The sequence below is a fragment of the Salmo salar genome, chromosome 19 (assembly GCF_965601325.2).
Source record: "Salmo salar chromosome 19, fSalSal1, whole genome shotgun sequence".
Taxonomy (NCBI): domain Eukaryota; kingdom Metazoa; phylum Chordata; class Actinopteri; order Salmoniformes; family Salmonidae; genus Salmo; species Salmo salar.
This window is the reverse complement of record NC_138309.1, coordinates 14,055,696-14,069,362: the sequence shown is the minus strand read 5'-3', so window position 1 is coordinate 14,069,362 and position 13,667 is coordinate 14,055,696. Positions and strand designations below refer to the sequence as shown.

The 13,667-nt window shown below is 43.4% G+C and overlaps 1 protein-coding gene across 1 annotated transcript in view; it reads right to left on the bottom strand.

The window, feature by feature from the left end:
* The window catches only part of col11a1a (collagen, type XI, alpha 1a), a 94,444-nt gene that overhangs the window by 54,990 nt on the left and 25,787 nt on the right, over positions 1 to 13,667 (bottom strand). Inside the window, 8 exon segments of the mRNA XM_082966038.1 lie at positions 2,772 to 2,834; positions 3,146 to 3,187; positions 3,404 to 3,457; positions 4,853 to 5,146; positions 7,998 to 8,108; positions 8,368 to 8,565; positions 8,921 to 9,031; positions 11,519 to 11,644. Coding sequence (XP_082822164.1) covers positions 2,772 to 2,834; positions 3,146 to 3,187; positions 3,404 to 3,457; positions 4,853 to 5,146; positions 7,998 to 8,108; positions 8,368 to 8,565; positions 8,921 to 9,031; positions 11,519 to 11,644 — 999 coding nt within the window.

The window sequence follows — 13,667 nt, the reverse complement described above, 5'->3', positions numbered from 1 at the left end:
AGAGAGAGAGAGAGAGAGAGAGGGGGAGGGGAGGGAGAGGGAGGGAGAGAGATGGGAGAGAAAGAGAGGGAGAGAGGGAGAGAGGGAGAGACAGGGAAAGAGAAAGAGGGAAAGAGAGAGAGAGAGCAAGAGAGGGAGGGAGGGAGGGAGGGAGGGAGAGAGAGAGAGAGAGAGAGAGAGAGAGAGAGAGAGAGAGAGAGAGAGAGAGAGAGAGAGAGGGGGGGAGAGGGGGGGGGGGGAGAGAGAGGGGGAGAGAGAGACGGAAAGAGAGAGAGGGAAAGAGAGAGAGAGCAAGAGAGGGAGGGGAGGGAGGGAGGGAGGGAGGGAGGGGAGGGAGGGAGGGAGGGAGGGAGGGGAGGGAGGGAGGGAGGGAGGGAGGGAGGGGGGGGAGGGAGGGGAGGGAGGGAGGAGATAAACATACACACTATGTTCACCATTCAAAGGGAAAAATAAGAACATCCTCATCATCATTCTCATCCATCCATCATTACAACACCAGAAAGATAAGGAGAGGAGAATAACCTCACTACTAGGTGGCTGGAAGTGACTGTACTCAGCTGGAATATCTAGGAATGTACTGTAATAACTACTTTACCATATGTACTTCAGTAAAGTATCAGAGCAGAGGACTCTACAGCAGCCCAGGTGATTATCCTGTCCTTTCGGCCTGACCCATTTCCTTCACTTACACTGGCCACAGAGTGGTGTCATGTTGTGTGGGAATGACATTTGCAGCTGAACAAAGACATAATAATTTATGGTACACATGGCAAGTGTGTACTAAGTCTAGTTATGTGAGGTGCTATAGGGAGGTTGGTTGTATGAGGTGTATGGTATTACTTTGGTTCAGGAAGTGTGATTATTATGCAAAATGAGTAAGCATCAATATGAAATGATCATTTTGAGCAGTAAATATAACTCTACACACACATAGGGATAGGCCTACACAAACACACACAGTAAATGGCAGAGGTGTGTTTGCCCAGGGACGGTTGGCATCATTAGGATGCCTCTTCCATTCCCTCCTCACACAACCAGAATAACCTGGCCTCTCTGTGAGCCATGGCTCTGTCCTCTCTCCAAAACCAACAGCCACTTGCATGCCTGGCTGTGTGTGTGTGTTTGTGTGTGTGTGCGTGTGTGTTCGTGTGTGTGCGTGCGTGTGCGTGCGTGCGTGTGTGTATGTGTGTGATCGATTGTAGCCATTCCAAGAAAAACAGAACAAAAATGTTAAGGCTGCCACTGGTTAAATGTTTGCTTTAAACCAGAAATGCATACATGGAAACTCAAATAATATATTGGTAAATTACTCTCAGCTACTGATTTTATGCTAATTACTATTGACAGTACTAATTATGTTCAATAATATTAAATGAAACACTAATTATATTTTATAATCACTGGAATATATTCGTTCATTCATGAATTTGTTAGTTGGTTCATTCTTCCATGCATAGAGCAAACTGACATACTTCCACCTAGTGAATTACAGCACATGTATTACACTGTTCCACGGTCGATTACAATGATAACTAATACCTGCTCTGAGTACATAACTTTACCTTACTATTCCAAATAATCTGGTTATGTAGGAATTGAGGAAATCAAAGTGGTGTGACCTTAACCAAGTACCTTAACTGTCAGTCTGTGGTGAGTTAAGAAAGGAAGCCATTTTTAAGTATTCTGCCACAGCTTAATGCTGATTACTAGTCTATAACAGGGCCCACATTCATTAAAGCATCTCAGAGTAGAAGTGCTGATCTAGGACCAGGTCCCCCTTGTCCAAGTAATCATATTCATTAGGATCTAAAAGGCAAAGCTGATCCTAGATCAGCAAACCTACTATGAGATCATTTATGAAATTTGGCCCTGAAAATACAATATGTTGACTTTATACATGGAATCAGCTGTACTGTTGGAGCTAATGAAAACAAGACTTTAACAGTCTGTGGGTTTCCCCTCCTCTCCACCCTACAGTCATCCTTTCATCTCTCTCTGTCTCCCTAGTTCTTCATCCAGCTGCACATGCCTTCTCTCTTCTCCCTTGCTGTTTCATCCCCCGCTCTCTCTCTCTCTCTTTCTCTCTCTCTCTCTCTCGCTCTAATTTAATGTTTTTCAACTGTCTCTTCAGATTTGAATGTGTGTATATATTCATGTGCTACAGTAATTTCACTGTAGACCAGTTGTAGTCATTGCCAAACATAAAAACTACAACAACAAGATTATTTAAACTGCCCTCAGATAGAGACTGTCCTATGTGACAGGACCACACAGATTGACCATGACAAGACATGTGTTGCTTCCTGACTGAGCCCCAGGAAGCAACACAGTTGACGACAGACCTGACATGGGAATTCCCCACTTCACCCACTTCCTCCATCTTTCTCCATCTTTCGTCCTCTCCACCTCTCCCTCTACACTTTCTTTCTCCCAGAGGTCGCACACACACACACATACACACAAACATTCACACATGCTTACACAGAGAGAGAGCGAGAGAGAGAGAGAGAGAGAGAGAGAGAGAGAGAGAGAGAGAGAGAGAAATAAAAAGAGAGAGAGCGGGAGGGAGGGATAGAAAGAAATAGAGAGCCAGAGAGAGAGAGTGTGAGATAGATAGAGAGAGAGAGAGAGAGAGAGCGAGAGAGAGTGAGAGACAGATAGAGAGAAAGCAATAGAGAGAGAGAGAGTGAGAGAGATAGAGAGAATAAGGGAGAGAGAGAGCAAGAGAGAGATTAAGATAGAACGAGGAGTATACAGGAACAGAGACTCACTCTGTCACCAGGATCTCCAGCAACACCAGGGGGTCCTTGTAGTCCTGAGGGGCCTGGTAGACCCTACAGAAACACAACCCAGTCAAAACAAGGCACAGCAATGTTGTTACATAGGCCTGAACCCTGACTTGAGATAGATCCCTATACATTGAGGCTGACTCACAAATCATGTACAGTATGCTACTTAACAGAACATTTTCATTGAGGTTTGAGAAAAGATCTGTCCCATTCTTTTGACATCCTAAATGACACCATAGTTCACTACGTTAAAGCAGAGCCCTATGGGTCCTGGTCAAAAGTTGTACACTATAAAGGGAACAGGGGGGCATTATGGACGTTCCCATAGCCTCAGGATGAATAGATGTGTTACTCACAGCTGGGCCTGCAGGTCCAGGAGGTCCTTCAATCAGCATGCCCTAAACATGATTGACAGACAACATGAATGAATAAACGGGACAGCAAGGAGAAACACAAACATGGTGCAGCAATTACCACAGCACTACACAACACAACACAGCATGGAGGAGCACATTCATTCATAACCAAACAGTTATTTCAACTTCCTGTATGACACAATTTGATTGGGTACACATATTCCCTCAACACCAGCAGTGTTGTGTTTAGGGTCTTACAGGTTCGATCACAGCGGGTTCGCCCTTCTCTCCTTTCTCCCCACCACCAGCCACCTGTGAAGATAGGAAGGACACCTGTGTGAGCTTCTTCATATGGAGCTACAGTCACTGGATCAATGACCAGCGGGGATGGGCAGAATGAGGGGTGAGAAGAGTGAAAGAGGCAATTCCACGAGCAAAGAGCACAATCTTATCGATGCGCGGCGTATAGGAATATGATATTTGTTACTATAGTATAATGCTAAGGACAAAAGTGTAACAATCGTGCCAATCCAGTATCATATTCTTATATGGACACACCAGATTTAATAGAGTGATGTGTGATGAGCTAGTCAACAACTACAGGAATGAAGGAATGAAGAGCAGAGAGAGAGAGAGAAACAGGTAGAACATGTTAGTCTCAATGAAGGAGGATGGATCAACATGCGTGAAATGGAAAGCAGTGTCATTGCATTCATATGGGTCACATGGGACCGTGTGTTAGGATGACTGGATGAAACATACAGGGAATCAACACCAATGACTTGGTTTTAATATATAACATATGCGACAAGGCAAGTATACTGAGTAGAAGTCTCCTGCCATGAGAGCTTCGGCCTGACGGTCTCAGACACTGACGGCCATGGGCTCTATGATTTCCTGTCTAGAAGACATTAAAACAGACATAACTCAAAATGGAAATGTGGAGAGGAAGTGGCAGAATTCACTGTCTTATGGTTATTTACTTCTGTGGTAGGTTGTTTGGGTGGTGGATTCTACAATTTTGTGTTCTCCACTGAACTAGTCACACATACTGCTCAGTAAGAAGCCCGTTTCTGTACTGGGTGTCTGTTTAGCTGGTGAACTCGGTAGGGTCTAAGCAGGGTGTGTGTGAGCTGAAAGTGGGTAGAAGAGGTTATGTGTGTGTGTGTGTGTGTGTGTGTGTGTGTGTGTGTGTGTGTGTGTGTGTGTGTGTGTGTGTGTGTGTGTGTGTGTGTGTGTGTGTGTGTGTGTGTGTGTGTGTGTGTGTGTGTGTGTGTGTGTGTGTGTGTGTGTGTGTGTGTGTGTGCGCGGTAGGGGGTAATTGACGTTCCCTCAGATCTAGGCTGTGCTGAAGTTAAGTCGAAGGCAAGCTGTTACCTAAAAGTGTCATGCACTTTCCTTCTCCCTATCGGGCCAACCCCTAAAATGTCTAGCCCATCCAGACAGTGGGACAGCGCAGGCAGACAAACGCATTCATCGACTGGGAAGGAAGGTGAGGTGGATGATTCAAGCTAACACAGCCTCCACACACACAAACAGCATGACAATGACAGACAAACTCCCCATGCCAAGACAAACTAGAGCCACAATGCTTCTGAAGTGAGAGAGTTGTGATTTCCATAACCACAGCCCGTGGGCCGGGTTGGGGCCCCACGGCGCACACCCCTGGTTCATGCACACACCCCTCAGTCGGGGGGCCATACTTACGGCAGTCTGGGTGAATTCCTCCGTTTCCGCGGGAACCCCCAGCCCCACCTCTTCTTCAACAGTATCCATGTGGTTGGGTAGCTCAGCGGCCACATTTCCATACTCATCATACACCCCATACTCATACTGCTTATTGTCCAACACGCCCCCTAGGTCATACTCCTTAAAGTCATACTCGTCCACTCCGGGGTCCACACTGTCCAGGCCAGCCTCGGGGGCACCGGTGGGCTCCTGACTCAGTGGGGCGGCTCCAGTGACAACATAGTCACCAGCAACAATCTCCTCCTCGACAGCCTTATGTTACCCAAGCAGCGGAGCGTTGAGGGGATGGGGGAGGTGGAGGGGTGAGCAACGGAGGGAACAGGGTTGTTAGTCAAGCAGTTAAGTCATAGGTAGGTAGAGGAGACTACTGTCTATGTAAAGCCTTAGCAGGTCAAAATGAAATGAGCATGGTGATCCATGGAGAAGGCTATGGTAATGTGGTAACACCTTATTTAAGTCCCATTTACCCTTGTGGAAATCTATATGTTTGTTGGTAAGATATTGATTTAACTTTATGATAGTGTGTAATTATAGTCTAGCCATATACTGTTACTCTGTAAGTCATTACGTTGAAGACTAGTCTCTTACAGTGAAACAAACTGGTGTCTGTTACTCTGTAATGTCTATGCACTGTACGTGTGACATGCAACAGATATTATCATTGTCCAGTATTGACTTCAGGCCTAAAACAAAAAGGGACAAATAAAGTGTTACCTTGATGACTTCAAAAAAAGCATTATCAATTTAGATGATCACATTTACGTCAATCAGTCAAGTCTAAGACAGACTTTAGGTTATTTCAGACTTTAGGTTATTTCAGACTTTAGGTTATTTCAGTCTTTAGGTTATTTCAGTCTTTAGATTATTTCAGTATTTTTTGCACAAACATAATACATACCATCAAAATATCAATATATGTACAATGGTGAAAAAAAGACTGAAATAGATTAAGTAAATCTGAAATGACACTACAAGCATATTTCATAAATGGTCAATCTACAATATAGCAATGTGCAAAAATGCAGAGTACATAAGTGTACCAGAGATTTGATTTTCAATGCAGAGAACATAAGTGTACCAGGGATTTGATGTTCAATGCAGAGAACATAAGTGTACAAGGGATTTGATGTTCAATGCAGAGTACATAAGTGTACTAGGGATTTGAAGTTCAATGCAAAGTACATAAGTGTACTAGGGATTTGAAGTTCAATGCAAAGTACATAAGTGTACCAGGGATTTGATGTTCAATGCAGAGTACATAAGTGTACCAGGGATTTGATGTTCAATGCAGAGTACATAAGTGTACCAGGGATTTGAAGTTCAATGCAGAGTACATAAGTGTACCAGGGATTTGAAGTTCAATGCAAAGTACATAAGTGTACTAGGGATTTGAAGTTCAATGCAGAGTACATAAGTGTACCATGGATTTGATGTTGAATTTACTAGATGATGTGGATAGATACCAAATGTTTATCATGTTACTGTATTATTTATGACATACTCTGCATTTGGCAAAGCTCAACAACCACTATCTGACAGCACTGTCATAACGAGTGATCGTTGTGGACTTCGCTATGGAAGCCAACAAAATGGATGTCATGACACAGGTATCTGAGCTGATAATATCAGACTAAATTTAGTGAGGGAGAACCAGATCTTGGCATGTAGGGGAGAACGGGGGAAGATGATCCAGTGGGCCCAGCTTACTCCATTCTACCCTATGGTCAATTTAAATTATATGCAATCAAGGGAAAGATAACCCAGTGAAATCACATCCATGTGGAACATATTGCTACTGCAGTAACGCAGTGCAACAAGTATCATAATCGGCTGTGAAGATTCCTCTGCTTGGTTGATCATAGTTCTATTGGTGCGATTGGGAGAACTATTCATCAAAAGCTGTGCAGCGGGCTGGCCATCTACGGCTGAGCAGGGGTGATTGCTGTGACACCCATATCTCACTGGAGACAGAACACAAACCCCATGTTTAACTCAGCAGAAACTTGATGGCTAGAAGGAGGGGCTTGGTTCTCCACAGAGAGAAATTTGCCCTTTTATGATTGGCCATTGCATACTGTCAATCATGGGTAAGGCTGCAAATCAAATCGTTTTACCTACCTACTGTACCATCAATCTCATACAGAAAAGTACACCACTCCTAAAAGTAAAAGGTACATTTTGTCTATGAAGTAACACCAAATGTGACTTTGACGATTGGATTATTTTGGTTTGTGATGCCTCTGAACGCAGACTGTGCTGCAGTGTATATGGAGAATCCATTTGTTGGCCCTCTAAACTGGCGACATATAGCTTCACTTATTTCACAAAAGGCTTCTAGATAAGTCTTAGAGCCACACAGACTAAAGAAAAATGTATTTTCTTCTAATCAAAAACAGTCATGAAATATATTCCTATCTTACTTCTCCTTTCAGCTGTGACCCAGTTTATTTCACATATAGTTCTTATTGCTTGTCATATAACTGGTACTGTGAGTATACCAGAATAATATAAATGGCCAAAATACTGTATTTGGAATACCATTATAATACCATTATAATACCATTACCATCTAATAGATCAATCTATACTGAGGTAGGCAGATAACCGATTATTATTTCAATGTACAAAAATTATCCCGGAATTAATCAGTATCCTCTAAGATGACTGTTGAGGAAGTGTAATGTACATACATACATAAATATTAGATACGCATGAAACTGCAGCCTTAGCCAGAATTGAAATAAATAACAGAAAGCTACACATTATTTGCATGACAATCCACTGAGACTACATTATAGGATGCAAAATTGACTTACAGGTCAGTGGATAGTACTAAAGTGGATTGAATAAAGCCATGAATTATATATTGTTGTAGCTTTCTGATGCTTAATAATATTCTCTATCCAATAGTTCTGCCGTCCCCAAAAAAACATCATGTTCAAAACAGAACAATTACATTTGAATTGTTTTGTCTTTGTCATTTCATACCAGATACTTCCTTTGGTAATACGTCTTCCTGGTTTCTTTTACTCCCCCAAAACTGCTCTTTCTTTCTTGTAGTAATAAGTAAATAAAAAACTAAATATGAAATGTAAAAAGTTACCTCGTTTGGTCCACTGGTGGCAATGGGAGACTGAGTTTGAGTACCCTCTACAGTTCCGTAGTCAAGCTCACTGTCAGTATACTCAGTGTATTCTCCGTCTACATTGTTTAGCTGAAGTTGTGTCACATCGAAAAGGAAAGAAGAAGAAGAAGAAGAAGAACATAGAAGCGGGTTAAAACAGAACGAGCACAACACAAGGTGTTATTCGCTTGGGCCTGTCCAGCTGGCTACAACTCTGCTGGGTCTAGAGAGACGGTGTAGGGGGGGGGGGGTTAGGTATAGCTTTCAGTCTAGCATCACAGATTTTCCCCAGAAAACGTCAGAGGAAAGATCTGGATGTGATCTGATGTTTCGTTACTGGTACTGTTACCCCTAATACTCTGTATCGGTGCAGCTCCGGCGCGGTAGCTTGATAGCCATGATAGCCATTCATCTGTCTCTTCTTCTTAGCGACCGCTAACTTTTTAGCTGCAGATTTTTTAGAGGCCTGGAACTTTAGGGGCTTAGCCTTAGACTTAAGGGACTTTCGGGTCCTCTTCTTTTTCATGTAGACACTACGTTTCTTTCTCTGGAAGAAGGTTATGGTGATAGAAGAACAAGACAACACATAACAACATTGAGAAGTTGAAGAGGTGGGGTTGAAAATAAACAACAACACCAGAAATTGTGGGATATGTTTTCAACCTGAGCTACAAACTGAACATAAGACAAACATTCAAAGCTGGCATTCGCCGTGTGAGAGCAGAGGGCGGGTCTTGTAGCTATGAATACAAGTTTGATTGACACATCAAGACATACATTAGAACAGTCAACCAGAAGAGTTGGGAAAGGGAGGGAGGGCACAAGAGGTGCCAAAATAACTGACAATAAGACACCACAGGACAAATAAGCCTATTTTTCTTTCTTTTCAGTGTTTCATTTACCTGAGGGTCACTACCCGCCTCGTACTCGTCTGTTGGAACATTCTCTGTCTCTCCTTCTACTTCAGAGTAATCATAGAACTGAGTGTAATCTAAGTCATCAGCAGTAGTGTACTGAAGGGGGGAGAGGGAGAGATGTTAGGATTAGCATGTTATAGCATTAGCATTAGCATAACAGAGAACAGAGAAAATATGATATAAATATAACATGTCCGTCGTGGACATATTATGAATCAAAACTGTAACAAGTTACATTCATTAGATTGCATTATTCACAAAAAATATGAATAATATTGTACAATGTAATAATTAGCATGGCATATTGTAAGTCATCAAAATATTGTCTCCAACGATATGCTGTGTAGCTTTTCTGCCAATGAAAATCCATGGCTAACGCTTGTTTACAAAGCTGAGGTGTAGCTGCACAGCATGAGACAATACTTTGCTATTATAGTAATATGATTTAGGAGTGATAGCTAGCTCTTAAACAATACATCTGCATGGCAAGGTTAGGGTTAAGCATCAGTTGGCCATTGATCTTTAAAAGGATGGCTAACGCTCCAAACATGGAAATAAACACTAAGAACAGCACATGATGGAAACCACGTGAGAGCTACAGATGTGTAAACAGGTGGGGTGTGCAAAAGCTATTAAAAAGCTGAGGTGTACATCAGGGAAAGCCATGAGAACAACACCAGCTGCATGTAATATGGCAGGGCTTGGTTAATGGAGCTTCGCCGTCATAGCAGCGGTTTCAATTCCATCCTATAACACCTACATCTGAAGCAGAGTAGATTAAAGAGTGGGATTTACTGAACGTGTAACTTCCTGCTAGTTTTGATTTCCCTTTCTTTCCCTGCGGTTATATGTGGTTTATATGTGGTTACAATGAGGAGCTGCACGTGTGACTGGCTTGCTCTCGTTAACAGCATCCCCAGTGAACATAATAAAACACTATCGTATGACTCAGAGGAAGTGGAAAGTGGAGAAGGGATTTATTAAATGAACAGAGGCAGTAAAAGCCTTTCCTCATCCTGGTAGTTATAGGTGGGAAGACTGAACATGTTCAAGTGCATAATCAATGATGAGCTATGTAAAATGACATATACTTTTGGAGTAAATTGTGTACTGAATATACATGACATTTTACATTATCTGATGAAACTCATTGTTTTGATAACATTGTATATCAAACTGTCAGAGGTTTAACTTGACTGTTTGACATGGGTTAAAATAATTGCATCCTTCACAGATGAATCAGTGTTAGTCCCCATCCAGCTGCATAGCTGATAATGGGACTGATGAGATGTCTTCCATGGGCTCATAGGAGAGTAAGAGAGAGAGAGAGGGAGAGAGAGAGACACACAGAGAGAGAGAGATAGAGGGAAAGAGAGAGAGAGAGGGGGGGACAGAGAGAGAGAGGGGGGGCAGAGAGAGATAGAGATTGAGGGAAAGAGAGAGAGAGAGAGACAAAGAGAGATAGAGCGAGAGAGAGAGAGAGAGACAGAGAGAGAGTGAGAGAGAGGGGAGAGAGAGATAGAGGGGGAGACATAGAGAGAGAGACAGAGAGAGAGGGGAGGCAGAGAGTGAGAGAGAGAGGGGAGACAGAGAGAGAGAGATAGATGGTAGAGACAAAGAATGAGAGAGGGAGCCTGAGAGAGAGAGGGAGAGAGAGAGAGAAAGAGAGAGCGAGAGAGAGAGAGAGCGAGAGAGAGAAAGAGAGAGAGAGAGAGAGAGAGAGAGAGAGAGAGAGGCCACATGGAGGATCCCGTCCAGGCGAGTCGACAGATTTACATCCTGGCACCGCTCAGACAGGACACCAAGAGCAAGGCACTCTGAGTAAATACTGGACCCTCAAGGAGACTGGGGGGGCATTAATATGTACTGTCAGCAGACTGTTAGAGAGGTGTCCCTCCCTCTCCTGTGGTCTCCCCTATTGTTCTGTTGTGGGTTTCTAAGTGTTTTTAATAGGTGTATAAATGACTCATTTATTTATCTGTGGATAACACAGATGTCATGTATCGCTTTACAGGACAGTGTTAAAGCACGTGGATGGCTGTGTTCTGTGTTCTGTTCCTGCGGTTTGGCTCTGGTGCTACGGTGGATTTGTGAAACGCATTAGACGAACAAGCCATAGAACTCTCCTCGCCAAAGTGGACACAGACATCGTGGCATATAAATCATATCCACTGTGGTCCAATTCAAAGAAAAATACCTGTAATACCTGTAAGGAAATTCAAGAGCAAGTACCTCAAGAGTGTTCTGAAAAGATCATTAGGTGTTGTACTGAGTTAAGACCCTCAAGACTACAATCGCCTTGCTCCATCCTCTATTGACGTTAAAGGTAAAGGAAGTAAATACCATAGAAGTACTGCAATTCATTGACACATCTAATGATGCTCTAAGATGGACTAGTGAGTCTTTGTATGTCCTGTGTGTCTAGGATCTATGATTTGCTGCATAGGGTCCCATAAGGACATGAAGAGCTGGCAGCGCCAGAATGGGTCAAGGTGCACTTATTCACACTGGGGGCCTGAATCTGGGACCCCCATAGTGGGTCCCCCCCCCCATCCACAGCCCTGTGGCCCTCAGCATACTGACCTCGTCCTCGGGCTGCTGGGCCTGCAGGGAGTGCCCGTGGGGAGTTTCACAGTCGGGGCTGTAGTGTTCACAGTAGTCATAAGCTGCTTTAGGATCGGCCACAATCAGCAGCTGCTGGATGTCACCCTGCAGAAAGACAACAAGGAAATGAAGAAGGATTAGGTGTGGGAAAATCCTGTTTACCTCTAACCCTTCCAGTTGGTGAGAGTTAGCAATAAACGGTCTATCATCCGAACATATTCACATCAGATAAAACAAGGTCATAGCAGGAAGTACAGAGGACAGACAGAAGGTCATAACCATACAGATAACATTTCATCCCATCACCCCCCTATAGGAGCTAGTCTGTGGCAGTGCAGTCTCAGAGTTCTCAGGCTAGCAAGGGGTAGTAAGGGAAATGGAATGTGATTCTAGCCCACTGGTTAAACAGCTTGACACATACCACAAGACACTCATCCACAGGGCACAGGAAATCGAGTTTACACACTGGCTGGGTAAGTCAATTATTATTCTTACCACTGGGGTTTACCCAGCCATGGAAATCAAACAAACGTACCATCAGGAAGACAAAAGGACGAAACACCTGGAATCCATGTGTGCTGTCTGAGCAGCGGGAAGAGCAAAGGTGTGATTTATGATGGAGCACAGACAGACAGACAGACAGGCAGGCAGACAGACAGACAGACAGACAGACAGACAGACAGACAGACAGACAGACAGACAGACAGACAGACAGACAGACAGAGAAAACCAATGATGGAAGTGCAGTATTTACAATCTTGTGTCAGACTGTGATAGACAAAATGTCAGCAGAGACTGCAAGGCACTGTACTGTTGTGACAGGGAAAAAAGAACAAAGAGCATTGCAGAGCTCATGAATCTGCTGCTAAACACCAATTCAACATTTATTGGTAGAGCTAATAAGGGTTGAGGTGGTTGGTTAGAGGGGGTAGTATACCCCTGGGTACTTTGAGGGTACTCAACGTGAGTGAAACCAGATGAACCTTTTAAACTACACCAGTGCCAGGGGCCAGGGGCCAGGGCTAAATGTTCATGGCCCAGCCTGGTAGCCTCATCTCTGTAGGATCTAAACCAGGTAGTTTTCACCCCCATACCACAAGCCCAGGCTGGAGAGTTAACTATAGCCATAACTATAGCCACAAGGCCACAAGTATAGCCAGAGTGGTTGCTGCACTTTACGCCTTGGGAGTGTCACAGCACAGCAGCGTCTCAAATGGCCCTCTATTCCTTTTATAGTACAGGGCCCTGATCAAAAGTAGTGCACTCAATAGGGAATAAGGTGCCATTTGGGATGCATCCTGTGTGGTTGTGACGGAACCCTTCATCCCTCGAAATGTCCTCAGGGAAGGTTGAGAACGTTGGGAGGATGTCTAGGTGGTGAAAACACACGCATCTTAAACAGAATAATGGAGGTTGTAAGAATAGAAAGTATAATAGCATAGAATTATCACACTGCACAGAGTGATAAAACATACTGAAAAGCCTCCATGGTTGGCGAGTTCACTAGCATGTTTTCTGGCTGCCATAATGACTGACATCCGTTCCAGAACTGTTTCTAGGTTCTATTCGTTCCACAACTGTTTCTAGGTTCTATTCATTCCAGAACTGTCTCTAGGTTTTATTTGTTCCAGAACTGTCTCTAGATTCTATTTGTTCCAGAACTGTTTCTAGGTTCTATTTGTTCAAGAACTGTCTTTAGGTTCGATTCGTTCCAGAACTGTCTCTAGGTTCTATTCGTTCCAGAACTGTCTCTAGGATCTATTCGTTCAAGAACTGTCTCTAGGATCTATTTGTTCCAGAACTGTCTCTAGGATCTATTTGTTCCAGAACTGTCTCTGGGTTTCTATTAATTCCAGAACTGTTTCTAGGATCTATTCATTCAAGAACTGTCTCTAGCATCTATTCGTTCCAGAACTGTCTCTGGGTTTCTATTAATTCCAGAACTGTTTCTAGGATCTATTCATTCCAGAACTGTCTCTAGGATCTATTCGTTCAAGAACTGTCTCTAGGATCTATTCGTTCCAGAACTGTCTCTGGGTTTCTATTAATTCCAGAACTGTTTCTAGGTTCCATTCGTTCCAGAACTGTCTCTAGGATCTATTCGTTCCAGAACTGTCTCTGGGTTTCT